The sequence below is a fragment of the Etheostoma cragini genome, chromosome 16, assembly GCF_013103735.1.
Source record: "Etheostoma cragini isolate CJK2018 chromosome 16, CSU_Ecrag_1.0, whole genome shotgun sequence".
Classification (NCBI taxonomy): domain Eukaryota; kingdom Metazoa; phylum Chordata; class Actinopteri; order Perciformes; family Percidae; genus Etheostoma; species Etheostoma cragini.
Genome location: NC_048422.1, coordinates 23343815 through 23359642, shown reverse-complemented (window position 1 = coordinate 23359642; position 15828 = coordinate 23343815). Strand labels below are relative to the sequence as shown.

Genomic DNA, 15828 nt, shown 5'->3' with positions numbered 1-15828 from the left:
CCCCCCACCCCAACCTGATCAGCAACCTGGGCTTTGGCTCTTTGCTGTGTTCATAGGAACTGACTTTTTAAGAAACCGACCACAGCAAGTCAGAGTTGGCAGCTACAGGAGTCCCACAGGGCTGCGTGCTGAGCCCACTTCACACTTACGACTTTACACCCATCCACACCTCCGACTCCGTGATTTAATTTGCGACGACACCCAAGTAGTTTGGTTGATTTCGAACAATGAGAGACGACCTGGAACATCTTGCTGAGTGGTTTGAAGACAACAACCTGGTCCTTAACACTTCAAGGAGATGGTGATTGACTTCAGGAGGATAAAGGAGAAAGTCCCCCCCCCCACCCCTCCATACACAGAGAAGCAGGGAAAAGCATATATAAACCTAAAGTTCTGCGCTATACGCTAAAGAGGAAAGGATGCAGATTTTCAACCCTTCTGAAGCGAGTCATCAAGTAGAGATTTTCCAACGGGAAAACGCAGACTTCTGGGTCAAATGGCATTAATCTGCATGTTGAACAGTTGAAAATCAGCAAATTGACCCATAATTTATTAGCTAACGCTAGCGGTATCTAGCTAGGTTAGGTGGCAATGTCCTACCAAACTCTGAATTAGATATTTTTAGGCAAACAAAGTGAAAATACACAGCGAGAGGGTCAAAATTCTGGTCCGTTTTAATGTGCCCAGGGCTGTGATTTTCATGAATTTATGTTTGCCCGAGCTAATCCACTTTTCTTTGGAGTCCTTTAGCTAAACGGGCATTTGTCTTTTAGCAATATTGGCAAAGAGTTTACACTCTTTGAAAAATGTGAACCTGAGGCGCCCTGGTAGCTTCCCTGGTTCAGCGTGCGCCCCATGTGAAGAGGCTCAGTCCTTACCACAGAGGTGCAGGTTGGAATCCAAAACCGCGGCCCTCTGCTTCATGTAAAAAAATCATCAGCTCATCAGATGTAAATCATCTGTAAACGAAAAGTTAACATAACCTTTATAGTGAGTTACACCTTTAACACAACGTTTTTAATTTGTCCAAAGTTATAAAATACATAGTCCCTGTCGTCATTTGTAATAATAATAATACATTCTCATGTGTGCAGTCTTTGTATGAGAAGAAGTGCAAGATTGGTAATGACAGGATTATAATAACCAACTTCCTTTTGATAACAAAAAATGAGGATCCACCCAAACGTCCTGTAAACAATCAGTTAACATGAAAAGATCAAATCCTGCAGACCAAAAGAAAATAATCCCACTAATCCACAGATAACTTTGTATATAAAGTTACTATAATATGAATCAAACAGAGACCGATGTTCTGTAGAGAAATATATCTCAGGTTTATTAACCTCGTAGATTTCTTCAAATGCCTTACAGTACTTACAAAACGGTATGTACAAATTGCTTTAAAGTCACACGACCCTTGTTTGGAAGTGTTCCTCCATCTTTGTTCAACCTTTGCAATGAAAGAAAGTTCACAACCAAGTCAGACATGTTATGTATTCAAACCTGCCCCCCCCCCCGGGGGAAATGAAAAGGGCAAATAACTTTACTATCATATCAAAGTTTATGAATCCAAGACCAAGCTAGATTTTAAGTGTTGTTACACATAAATATTGTTGCATTTCAAGAGCTTAAATTATCTCAAATTTGCACTGCAACTTTGAAAACCCTTGATAAACACGGCCTGATCTCTCCGTGCTACATTAAAAAGGCCGATAACGGACGCAAAAACATGTGGTGCGCTTCGCTCCACATGCATTCAAACCGAAAACAATCTCCTCGTGAATGATAAACTGTGGAAAACACGCCGGCATGGGAACGCTGCAGCAGAAAATATTTAACCTTCGTGCAGGTCTAATCATCACACCGCTGCGGGGCTAAAAACAACACGACAGGAGCTGCTGCTAAGCCGCGCTCCCCCGCTCCTTTCACATGATAGAAAAAAAGGTCCAAACAATAAAAACGGATTAGCGGATCAGACCGCCGGAATTCCAATACTTTTGAGCGGCGGGAGAGGAGTCGAGATAAGGGCGGGATGTAAAATATATGAGGAAAAGTTAGAAAGAAACGTGGGAGGACTGGCGAAAATTAAAAAAAAGAGAGGGAGATACAGGATGGGGACGGATGACAGGAAAAGGGAAGGATGGGAAATGATTTTTTGGCTGAGAAAAGAAAGCTTTGGTTATCACTTCTGACACACAAAATAACAAAAACAGAAGATAGGAGTAAATTATGATTTGAGGTCAACTCTGTGCAATGTTTATTGCTATTTAATGTCGTCCTAGCGACACAACGGAAACAAAACATCTCTCATAATAAATAGATCTATCTTTTAACTTCTCTTTCAGTGTCACGCCGATGCCCATCTCTTCATGTACAGAGTATTTACAGTTATATCACACAAAAACAGCAATCAGGGAACGGAACACAGTGTTTTCTGGGTAAATTTAACCCATTAAAAGCTGTGTCTTAACAGCTGGAAGCCCGTTTCACAGAACCACACCTTTAGGTGCCTAAAACAAAAACAAAAAATCAACAATAAATACAATTTAATACAATTGTAATAAATTACAATAAATACTCGTGAATAAGTAGAACAATTGCTTGCACATTTTCCCAGTACACAAACTGGTAGTCACACAGCCAACCAGTGGCTTCACTGGAAACCAGTTTAAGACCAATTGCTACATGAGACCTAAATGAACCAGCAGGCAGGTCTACATTTTCTTCCAATAGAGGGTAAGGCTACGTCGACTCTAGTTTTCCCTTTAACGGGCAGGTTTCTCCTGCTGAAATAAATCTATGGTTGTCAAAGTGGCGATCCTCTCCGTGGTCGAAGTCACCCGTTACGGGGACTCCCAAGAGTAACAATTAGCTGCTGGGGTCCTGTTAAGACCCCCCTCCCCCCCTCCATGCAGCGCTATCGCTGTAGCCTACGTAGGTGGCCTGCAGTCTATACTTGTGTGCTGATGTTTGCGCGGGTGTGTGTGGTAGAGCGAGTGAGAGAGTGACGGTGATTCTAGAGTCATGGTGAGAGAAACAGAGTGTCTCCCCGGTGCTTTCTGACCACGGAGAAGTTACCCCTCTCCTGGAGTTACGGGGACCCAGAGCGGGTTGTTAATCCAGTTTTGAGGAATCATCCCACAAGAAGGAGAAATACTTTAGAATATTCACTTTTTTTCAGATTTACACAACGCACAAGTTTAAAGTGTTTTTTTTTTTAACTCAGTGCTAGCTTATACAACAGTAGTTTCTTTTTTTAAATCTTTTCACTGTCACAGTCACTTAAAATAGTGTCGGTGTCACTGCGTACATCGGAGAAACAAAGCAGGTAGATTATAACATGCTAGTAGCTTTAATGTCTGAGCTCAGTCGGTGCGGAGACAGTCGTCTGTACGTTTTATCGCTTTATCGCCAGCGGAACACTTCCTCCAACTCCTCGTCTGCTCTGAACACGGGTTGAATTAGTTCAGTGTCACCTACACACACACACACACACACACACACTAAAATGTACTCCACATTGTGTGGGTTTCCTCCGGGTGCTCCGGTTTCTTCCCACCATAAAGACATACGTAGGTAACTGCTAGGTAACTAGGACTACGGTCGGAAATGAGCTGACTTACACTGGTGCATTTACAGAAATGTCGATTAACGTGCATTGTCCTAATCAAACACATAAAGCTACTAATCAATATCTATTGTAATTTGGGAATGTTGACATTATTTCATATTTAAAGCAGAAAAAAGAGGACAACATCACAGTACAGTGAGAGTTATGATCCTATTTGATATTCAAGTAGTCTCGCATGTCGTGCATTGTGCTAATCAAATAAATAAATCTACAAATAACTGAATTTACTTACAAATCTCATCGAGTTATCGTGTTGAGAGTGTCTCCAAAGTGTCAATGCTTAACCCTAGGCTTACTGCAGGCTTAAAGTTCAACTAAAGCACGTGTGAAACACGTTCAACCTGTCTAAGTCAACATGGTGGGGAACACTTTAAGAGTTTTCCAGCACGATCTGACGACGCACATCTAACGAACTTCCGCCCGTCTTGATAGAGAGCCTGGATAAGTAACCGGTAAGTCAGTAACGTTTTTACAGGCCCACCGACACATTCTCAAACAAAGCGCGTCGAAAAGCGATGCCGGTCAGGTGCCTTTGGCGTCATATTTAGACATGCTCGGTCGGGACTCTTGGCGTCACTTCACGACCGCTCTGTGATGTGTCTTTTCCACCGAGGCAGTTCTGGTGCTGGTTCGGAGTCCGGGCCAAATATCGGACCGGTTCTTTGCTTTTCCCACACAGATAAACCTGGTTCTGGGCCAAGAACACAGGTTCCAACTCAGCACCAACGTAGCGCTGGTCTAGAGATAAGAACCCGTTACGTCAGGTGCTGGGGGGGGGGGGGGGGGGGGGGGGCGGGGTTTTCATGACGTATTTTATGCTTCATCGCCTACAGGCCTTTCCTTTTTCTGCAGATGTTGTTTCTACTTTAGAGGTATCGGGGTGGTTGTTTTTTTACTGCTTTCTTACATGGTCATGCTTTTTTAATTTCTAATAATTATCAGGAAAAAATTGGAATATTTAATTGTAATATGGCCATTTTTAAAACCCCGGTTAGCTGTTAACCATAGAGAGCTGTTAATGTTAGCTTTGGACATGGATGGGAAACCAGAACCACCGTGGTCTGGGGAGGGAACCAACTGAATTTTTTTTTACTGGATTCCCATTACGTACTATACCTTTAAACTAGTTGGATTATTTCTTCAAGCCACTGCTCTATTGTGTCGAAGCAAACCCACATTTGCCTCACATAGGACGTACTGTATATATATATATATATATATTGAAATAATAAATAAAAAGCCCAATGTAACTTCCAGCCAAGACTTTGACATCATCTTTGTTTCATGTCCTGCGTGGACGCACAGTGTTGCAGCAACTAAAGATCCAGCTTGGTCGCGTCTCGGTACAACGTAGCGGTGCAGTGTCTCGGTGCAGCGTCGCGGTGAAGCGTCGCAGCGTCGCGGTGAAGCGTCGCAGCGTCGCGGTGAAGCGTTGCAGCGAAGCGTCGCAGCGTCGCGGTGAAGCTTCGAGAAGGAGCACCGCGCTGGTCACAGTGTCCCGAGCACCACGCCTGTCCTTCAACTTAAAACTGGTTACGAGAACCAAAGAAAGCAACAACAACAACATGTAATCTCTACCATATAAATAAACAAACTGACTGTCACTCTCACACACACACACACACACAATATACATGTAAAGTATGTGTATTAAATATTTAAATATCACACTTGGAAATTAGACAATTTAAATCATGATGCCAGATAATTGTCAGCAGCTAAGACATCTTCAAATCACTAGAAAGATCTACTTAAAGGACCATACCGGTGTTTTTTGCAAGTTTTACAAGTGAAATATTAAGTAAGGGCTACACAATATATCATTTTCTTATTGTCACCGCAACATCAACTGCCACAATAAACACATCGTGAACGATTTTTTGTGTTATTTAAAAGGTCACATGGCATGAAAATGTCCCTTTATGAAGTTATTTTACATCAACATGTGTCCCCCAGCCTGCCTATGTTCCCCCCAGTGGCTAGAAATGGTGACAGGTGTAAACCGAGCCCTGGGTATCCTGTTCTGCCTTTGAGAAAATGAAAGCTCAAATGGGCCGATCTGGAATCTTCCCCTAATGATGTCATAAGGGGAATGGTTACCTCCCCTTCCTCTGCTTTGCCCGCCCAGAGAATTTGACTCCACCATGAGAGAGAGACATCATGGCTTTCAAACGAGCAAAGTGACAGTTGGTCAAGGCAAAAAGTCCGATAGAGCATCCCAGGAGGCTCTGATTGGTCAGCAGCATGCGTCTGTCCAATCAGAGCTCCACTTGTTAAAAATTAAATTTTTTAACGGTTTATATGAAAGAGCTGTAAAAGATATACACACTCCAGACGTCGTAGAAACTGGCCGGAGTTGTGTTATCAACCCACAGTGAGCATAATATAAACTAGCTTAAGTCCCGCCCCCACCGGAGGGGAACACAACTCTCGGTTGACTGCGTATTGCGTGAAGGAGCCTCCGTCAACTCCGTCTGCGAGCAAACAACAGAAAACACAAAGCCTAAAGGCTGCTGTGTGGTGATATTCACTACCATCAACCCAAATAACCCACAGTTTAAGTTTTCAAGGGCTGCTCAACTGAAAAACTGAATTTTTCGAAGATAGTAGATACAGGGACGTGAGGAATCAGCAGGAACAACGGGAAGACGCTGAGATGCGTAACGCCCGATATTTGGTTTGCAGAGAGTGTTTTGTTGCCAAATAAAACACCTAAATGTCAATTATTGTTAACTACATTTCTGTCATTCTGTTAAGCTGATTTTGAGGATGTAACCGTGTTATAGTAGAAACGTGGATAACTCAGAAAGCTACAGTTGTATGTTTAAAGTGTCTTAGCTTGCTAACGTTAGCTTGCTAACAGCTAACTTGTCCTCTCTGGTAGACATAGGTTGCCCAAATAATCCCTTGACATGCTAAAATCTGATGTTTTTTAGCTAGCTAATAGGCCCTTGTTAGCGTTTCAGCCGTTAGTTGCTTGTTGTAGTGACGGTTGTTTTTCCCTACGGTGGGCGGGGCTTTCAGAGCATGACGCGTTGCGCTCGGTCTCAATGGATTACACGCAACTCTAGCAGGTTTCAATAGTCTCATTACTGAAATCCAAGCCAAACTGAAAAAAAATGGAAACCAACCGATGCTTTGAAGTTAATAAAATACATTTAAAAAATCTAGCAAACTGCAGCAAAAACAGTCTAATCATGCAAGGTATTTACGGTTGGTTTTAAATCGTCGAAAAACATGCAGAATCACTGGTAGGGTTGTTTAACTCTCCGGGAGTACAGTGACTCGGGTCCGTTTGCTGGTCGTTCATTTAACTCACTGACGGATAAATTCACTCGTTCACATCTGCCTTAAAAAAGATGGTCTGACTTCTAAGGAAAGGGCTCAAACAAACTAAAATAAAAACCTTCACTGATATAGTTTTTATAGCTTTTGGATGGTTCGCTCTTTGGAAAGACATAAATGAAAATTGAATAAACTAAAAATAACAAGAATTTAACACACTCCATCATTGATCTGGACAGTTTTCTGTTGACTTAAAGGGCCAGTTCACTTAAATTACTTTAAAAACAACGTGTATATAGCTTCAGTTTTATGTGAAGAGGTTTTGGAGATGTCTCTCTCTTTTACTTTTACAAAACCTGACAAATAAAACCAAAAGCATCTCCAAGTCTTTTTGTAATCCTGGTGAACAGATCCTTTAAAAAACACTCATACACAACCCGTCTATATCTCCAGTCATACTCACTAGTGTTCCCTTAAGGTCGCCATCTTTGTAGTCTCTTCTGGATCTTTTTCAGTGTTGTTTGGAGGGAACATGCAGGACGGGATAAAGGAGGATCTCTGTTGACAAACACACACATCGGGTGCTGATCGTCAGCGTCCCCTACGTAAAGGTTCAACGAGCAAACACAAAGTAGTGCCAGCGAGTGAGAGAGTGCCCAGGTAGTTCCCCCGCAGAGACGTCAGTTAGATGGTGCTTTCGGTGTGCCCGTGACTGATGGTGTGCACGTGTGGGTGTGCCAGGCTGTAGCTGGGCCTGCGGTGGCCCAGATAGTTCTGCTGCTCACTGAGCAGCGTGGTGGTCTCTCCCGGCCCGTTCTCCGGGCCGGGAGACGGCGGCTGCTGCTGGGCCTTGGAGGACAGGGTGGAGGTCAAAGTTGGGTGGGGGTTAAAAGTGCACGTGACTGCGCTCACGGCGGACGGAGACGCTTGGGAGACGGCGGTGTGGTTGCACGGAGGCGGCGCGGCTTGGGGCAGAGCGGCGCGGCTGCTCGGCGGAGGCTGAGTGGTGGACGGCGGGCGCCGTGCAGGAGGCGTGGCCAGCGGCAGTGGGACGCCCCGGGTCCCCGGCGGCGTCACGGGGGGCAGAGACACGGACGTGTCCAGGCGAGGGTGACTGCCGTCTGGAGACTGCGGCGTGCTGTCCAGCCTGGACGCCAGGAGACCGTTCTGGTACTGAGCACGAGTGATCTGAGGAGGACAAAACAACATCGATAAGACAATGTAAAGATATTTAAAGAAATATCTTTTGATCAAACTTACCTTTCTCTCGCATTACCAGACCTACCCCCACAGCACTGTGGAGGAAGGTCCGGTTACACAACAGATACATTCTGGGAGTAAAAATGTGACATATGTTTTTAACGTTATAACAAATCTGCAGTGATAAACTTTAGCTTGCTAGCTCTGCGGTTGCTCTTATTGTGAAGGGGCAAAGCCGCAGATTGGGCGCTTCAACGAGTCTCCTGCTTGTCAGTCTCATCCTGCCAATGCTTTTCCGTTGATGAGACAACCTTTGACCTGGACAACCTTTAAAAACACAACACCACAATAACACAAGCTAACTAACCGATGGAGGCAGCAGTAGAGCGGCAACTCCCTTGTTCTGCGAGGGAAAATGTCTATATTTTGTCAAAGGAGTCTGGTGGGAGGGAGCGGCCTCTAGCTAACCCAATAAGAGGGTTTGCCCCACGTTGGCTGAGTCCTGCAGCAGGCTGGGTTTGAAGCAGACCTACGGCCTTTTGCTGTGAGTCATCCCCCATCTTTCTCCCCCTTTCATTTCAATCCTTGATAATAAAAGGGAAAAGCCCCCCCAAAAAAGGAGTCTGGTTGCTCTGAAGAGAGCACAGATAACGGCTTCAGTTCCCCGTCGTAAAAGGCTGTCTGACAGCACGGTAAAGAGCTGAAAAAATTCAAAAATGGCGTCCAGCTAAACTGATATCAATGTTTTAGGTGTCTAGGTAACTGCTGCATGCTCTGTACTCTGGCTGCTTTCCAAACTGTTGTCGTGCCGACCAGCATCTACTATATCTCACACATTGACTATGAAGAAGTAGCTCATACAACCACAAAATAGCCAAAATATCACTTTAATGTATTGGACCTTTTACCTTTTAACCCTCGTGTTGTCTTCCCTGTGACCATGAAAAACATTTCCCCCTTAGCTCAACGTTTTTGTTGCTGTTTACAAAGTTTTTTAATGAAGTAATTTTTTGATTTTTTTCCCATGTATTTTGCCGCTTTTTCCAACATTTTTCACCCGTATTTCGAGTTCCTTTAATCCAGATATTTTAAAAAAACTTTGAGGACCCGAAGACAACATGAGGGTTAGGTCGAGCAGTTGTCTGACTGGTACTTGTGTACTGGTTGTTGTGTTTGCCTGTACTTCTTGTGTGTTTACTTGTTTGTGTGTTTTTTTTGTTTTTTTTTGCTGTTATTGAAGGAAATGTCCCCGTTGTGGGATGAATGAAGTATAATCTAATCTAATCCACTTGCCTTGACGAACTGCAGATCTGTGAGGGCTCGCACGCAGAAGTCCGGTATGTACTGGAAGGGGGTGCCGGGCATCTGGGTGACGCTGCCGCCGACGGAGCCGCTCTCCGGGGGGCGCTCGGCGCAGCTCAGAGACGCCGAGCGGTTGAGGTTGGCCCCGTGTGACGGAGATCGAAACTCTGAGGGATTGACAAGAGAACAGAGCGAGTCAGGGAGGGTGAGGAGGCAAGGAGAGCACAAAAAAAACAGAAACACTTTGACGTGAACTAAAGCCGGAAACACCGGGAAACAACGGGGGACAAAATGGCGTGAAAACAAGACGAGAGCGTGAAGTGAGGATGACATCACACATGTTAATGCTGACGTCGTGAGTTTGTGTCTGTGAGGGAAAGAATGCGACAAACGATGGCACATGCGATGAGGCCATGTGCCATCGTTTGAGCATTTTCGTGCCACAGCGAGACCGTCTGACATCAGAGGAGGAAGCTCTCTCATTGGCTGGTTTTAGTGATGTCATGGAGGGGGGACGTTAGGGGGCGGGATAACAGCCCTGTGGTCTTGGAAAGTTAAAGGACAAAGAGAGAGAGAGAGAGAGAGAGAGAGAGAGAGAGAGAGAGAGAGAGAGAAACAGTGATGATTCGTGTACTTGAGTTCAGTGTCGTGTAGAGGAGATTGAGTGCGAGGCACGGGAAGTATTTGTGCTTTAAAAGGAATAGTTCAACATTTTGGGAAATATTCTTGATGCAAAACTTTGGAGCTACAGCTCATTAGCTTAGCTTAGCTTAGCTTAGCATAAAGACTGGGAACAGCGAGCCTGGCTCTGTCAGAAGGGAAATCACCTCCAAAGCTCACTTATTCACACATATCTTGTTGTTGTTGTTGTTGTTTTATTGAGAGGGGAAGTCCCTCCCTTTCCGGTGTGTCCCACGGGACCTTATTTCGGAAAAATGTATGTACGGTAGAGATTTTTTTAAAGTAACGTTAAGTCCCGGTACGAGAAACAGTGTTTGAAGCTTCAGCAAAATTGAACTTAGAGACTTTGGGCTGTGTAATCCTACGTTTTTTCACAGTCTAATGCTATAACAATTTAATGACAAACTGCAAATTTCTTGACTTCCAAAATTATCTTTCAAATTGACGATCATCAGATGTGTAATTACTTCATTCAAAACATCATCTGTCTTCAAAAATATGGTCCCATGGTGCTATATTTATTCAAACATTTAACCTACATGTTACCTTTGGACAGAGCCAGGCTAGCTGTTTTCCAGTCTTCATGCTAAGCTAACTAGCTGTAGCTTTGTATTTGAAGATAATATCATCTAACTATCGGAAGGAAAGAAAGCAAATGAGCATATTTATCAAAATGTCAAACTATTCTTCTAACCAGAGGTCTACCGTCAGATCAGGTCTACAGGAGTTATGAATAACATCTGACCCCAGACCAGTGGTTAGAGGGGAGGCGGTGGTGACAGGGTTAGGAAGTAAAGGACGCTGCACCTCGAGCCCCATCCAGCAAGTTAGTCCGACTCTCTTCCCGCTGTAATGATCTGAGAGTTAATGATCCGCTGGTTCCCTGGAGGTAAACTCACCTGAGTTAGTGCAAAGCTGCAGCTACTGGTGGTTTCTACATTTACAGTACCAGCTGTTTACATATACATCTGCAGTACCGTACTCTAACTGTAAGATGCAATTACTTTCCACTGCACTTTAATTCGGATAGCTTCTGTCCAAACTTTATTTGTACTACCTTTAATCCATTGTTATACTGCTCATTTTAGCCTAACTTATTTTATATACATATATAAATCTGTTAAAATTCTGTCTATAATTATAGCCGTCTGTATATATATATATATATATATATATATATATTCATAGTACATACTCACCTGTAAACTCTGTAAACCATCAGTATATTATGTAAATTGTACATATCTGTAAAATTTCTACTTGTATTAATATCCACCTGTATATTATATTCAGTACATATCCAGCTGTAAATCTTGTTCACAATACTAGTTATCTATATATTATATTCAAAGGACAAATCTATCTGTAAAACTCTGTACTACTGTTTATAATAGTATTCATCTCTATATTTATTCAGTACATATCCATGTCCTGCACTTATGGACCAGTGTATATCCTGCACCTGCTGCTATTGCACTTCTGGTTAGACCCAAACAGCATTTCGTTGCCTTGTACCTGTGTAATGACGATAAAGATGAATTGAATCTAATCTAATCTCCTGTCATTACTCCATCTGCTTTAGAGCCGAAGCATTCAGACCGTCAATCGATTAGTCGACAGAAAGTTAACCAAGAGATGATTCAGTTTGAGTCATTCAACAAGCAAGGGAACCGCGTTATCTGAGAGGAAATTAGATATCTGTTGGTTTCTGACCGTTGGCTGTAGGAAACAAAACAATTTCAAGATTCTGGGAATTGATAATTTCCTTTTCCAAGATTTTGTTTTTTGAGTGTCACAGTACAAAAAAAACATCTTACAGTTTCAGTTTTCCTGCTGACGCAAATATATCTCGTAACTAACATTTAAACAACCAGAAAACATCTCTGCACACCTGCATGTGTAGCCCGTGCATGGGACGACTGAAGGGAAATTAAACAATATTTCACATTTGAGAACTTTGGCTTCTTTAGTTTTTAGTAAAGCTTGAACCCATTTCAACACTAGTGCAGAAACGTTTAAAATCCTACCAATCAAAAAGCTCAAACTATCCGTTAAGACCAGTCTGAATGTGGTGAAAGGGCCGTTACTGTTCAGGAAGAACAACTCTTACACACCGTCAACATGCAGCCCTCATCTAAGATTATTCCCTCCGGTTGTCTTTGGGTCAAATTTGACCCTTTTCCAAAACGTTTCAGAAGCGGGAAAAGTTGCCGAGTTGCCTCAAATCAATCTGAAGAAGTCCAAAGGACGGCGGTTTGTTCAAAAAGTCATAAAAGCGAACAAATAAACGATAAATTAAACATTGCTGTATGCTAAACTGCGTTTGTTACGGACCTGTACTTGCTGGATCCGGGCTCTGGGGATGGTGAAAATAAAATATAAATGGTGAAAAGGCTAAAAGAAGACCCCCCCTCCCTCCCCCTCCCTCCCTCCCTCCCTCCTCTGGCCCATGCGAGAGTTTACCTGGGAAACGAGAGAACAGAGAAAACCTCTTAAGAGAAAGACGTCGTGGAGGGGGGGACGCCACCGTTGGGGAGAGAGGGGGGGTGACGGCTAAGAGAGGAGGAGGAGGAGGAGGAGGAAGAAGGAGCAGAGAGAGAGATTTAGGTTTTATTTGTTTCAAATCCAAAATGCAGCGCTCTTAAGGGGTTTATTGCGCGCGTTCACATCACGATGATGATAAAAAAAGAAAGAAAAAAAGAGTGTTTTTATTCATTAGCTTATTTGACAGGGAACCACAAAACAGCGCCAAACCCACCAGGCACCATTTAAATTCAAATGTAATTTTATCAGCGTGAAACACACGTTACTCAAAGTCAACAGGAGCAAAAAAAACTCTTAACACCGTTGTGTCTTATCTTTCCACTGTTCCAACAACGACCACTCTGTCTGAGTCTGGTGGAGATATGCTGCTCTATACACGCTAAAAGTAGTAATTATTTACATGGAGTCTGGTGGAGATATGCTGCGCTATACATGCTAAAAGTAGTGATTATTTACATGGAGTCTGGTGGGTTTGGTGATGTTGATTTCGAGGCTGTTTCATGTTAACCTAAAAAGGATTTTACTCTTTAATTAAAAGGTCTATCTCTGTAGGAATCCTTTCCATAATGTTGTCGGACACTTAGAATAATAATCTGAGAACGTCAGCGGCAAAAACACAACTTTTAGCGGATGGAAATCAACGGTGCGCAATTGCCCTACATGGTTACACTGAAGACCGATTCACGGCTGCCGGTTACAACGTTCTCCCTCAATACTGGACCGACTTCAAAGATCTTTGTTCACATCAGTCACTAAGACACCAATGCATGAGGGTCCAAATTTAAAAAGAAAATTTAAAATTTAAAATTTTTTAAATTCTGAATCTCCATTTTAAATAAATCTGCAACTTCCTGATTGATCTTTCTAACTGAGAAATACTGGAGTTTAAAAACACACATCTGAGCGTTTCAGGATGAGAAATGATCACGTGTTTGACGCATACAGTTGACAGCGCACATGCACGCACGCACACACACACAGACACACACACACACACACACACGGAGCTGCATCATGTGCACGTGAAGCACAGACAGCTGGTCGTCCAGGAGGCCGAAACAGGTCCACAGGAAGGGAAAGGGGAGAGCAGAAGAAAAAGAAGAGATATTTGAATTAAGCAGTTTTGATGGTGAACCACTAGGGGGCCCCGGTGAGTCAGAGGGGCCCCACGGCGGCGGTGCTGCCGCCACATTGACACCCACCGGCTGCACACTGAGACTTCTCAGGTAGGCTTACATCACCCTACACACACAACCTTTTCTTTATCACATTAGAACTTGTTTAGACAACGTGGCCCGGTTAGCTCAGCCGGTAGAGTGGTCGCACATATATAGAGGTTTACTCCTCAAAGCAGCGGCTGCGGGTTCGATTCCGACCTGCGGCCCTTTGCTGCATGTCATTCCCCTTCTCTGTCCCCTTTCACGTCTTCATCTGGAATTAAAGAGATCTAAAATGCCCCAAAACATCATCTTAAAAAAAGGAAATTGTTAAGACACTACACACTTAGAACCTGTAGAGACGATTACAGAAGCATTGTAACTCTTGGTTTTAAATTAAAATGTTTAAATTTCTCATGATGGAAACCCTGTCACATGAGTGTATTTGAACAAACTGCAGCTAAACGTGTGAGCCTGTTGTGAAAATTAGAATAAATAATACTTTAAAAAAAAAGACAGAAACAGAGAGAGCTAATATTGTTTGTCACTGTGCAGCAAAAATGGTTTGGGGTGTATACTTATGCCCCTGTATTTTAACATAGGGGGGTGTATACTTATGCCCCCTGTATTTTGACATAGGGGGGTGTATACTTATGCCCCTGTATTTTAACATAGGGGGTGTATACTTATGCCCCTGTATTTTAACATAGGGGGGTGTTTACTTATGCCCCTGTATTTTAACATAGGGGGGTGTTTACTTATGCCCCTGCATTTTAACATAGGGGGGTGTTTACTTATGCCCCTGTATTTTAACATAGGGGGGTGTTTACTTATGCCCCTGCATTTTAACATAGGGGGTGTTTACTTATGCCCCTGTATTTTAACATAGGGGTGGGAGTGTGTATGTGTGTGTGTGTGTGTTGTCTCACCCAGTGTTGGTGAGCTCAGAGCCATGACTCCATAGTAAGAGAACGGGCCGGTTTCAAACTTCATGTTTTCATTTCCAGCTTCCACTTCCACTCGTCCCTGAAACACACAGAGGACATTTTGTTAAAGGACATTATCTGACGTGGTTTGTGTGTGTGTGTGTGTGTGTGTGTGTGTGTGTGTGTGTGTGTGTGTGTGTGTGGTCTGCTGTTCAAAATCCAGTAGTCTTCTCCTGTGACAGGTAACAGAAACACTTTGACGTCCGCTAAATATTACATTATACACACACACACACACACACACACACACACACCGAAAAGGAACGCCAACTCAACTGGGCCCAGAACCAGGTCCAGAACCAGAACCACAAATAAGTGACAGTAAATCGTGTCTTTTGGATGACATCACACTGAGCGTGATGCTCGCTGCTGTCGGAGCTGTGAGTAGCAGTTGCCTGAAAAAAGCAGCCGGCGGTAGACAATAACGTTATTTTTAGTTTCATTAAAAAATCCCCAAATTCACCAATATGGGTTATTATGTTGCTCTTTTGTCACAACACCTGCTGTTGCCATTTGTCAGTTTGATATTTACATATTTTTCATATTTTTTAGATATTTAGATATTAGCGAGCCCGAGCGGTTAACTGTAAAATAGTGGAATGGTTTCATTTCCTCCAAACTCATCACAATAAAAGCCAACCTCCCTCCCCAATTTTTTTTAAAATATTAATAATAATAATCTTGGGAACGTCAGCGGCAAAAACACAACTTTTCGTGGATGGAAATCAACGATGCGTAATTGCCCTACATGATTACACTGAAGACCGCTTCACGGCAGCCGGTTACAACGTTCTCCCTCAATACTGGACCAACTTCAAAGATCTTTGTCCACATCAGTCACTAAGACACCAACGCATGAGAAAATAGGGTCCAAGTTAAAAAAAAAAAACTAAATTTAAAATTTATATTCTGAATCTCCATTTAAAAAAAAAAAAAAGTAAGATTATTTTTAGGCCTTCGACAGTACAGCTGAAGAAATGAAAGGAGAGAGAGAGAGAGAGAGAGAGAGAGAGAGGGAGGGAGAGAGAGAGAGAGAGAGAGA

General features: G+C 43.1%; 1 protein-coding gene across 1 annotated transcript in view; it reads right to left on the bottom strand.

Annotated features, from left to right (window-relative positions):
- Positions 1–7434: 7434 nt before the first annotated feature.
- Positions 7435–15828, bottom strand: part of LOC117959724 (metal transporter CNNM4) — a 21409-nt gene continuing 13015 nt past the window's right edge. The window contains exons 5-8 of the mRNA XM_034897003.1: positions 14730–14826; positions 12563–12652; positions 9410–9585; positions 7435–8104 (exon numbers count right to left, since the gene is read on the bottom strand). Coding sequence (XP_034752894.1) covers positions 7601–8104; positions 9410–9585; positions 12563–12652; positions 14730–14826 — 867 coding nt within the window. The 3' untranslated portion in view covers positions 7435–7600. The remainder of the gene's footprint in view (positions 8105–9409; positions 9586–12562; positions 12653–14729; positions 14827–15828) is intronic.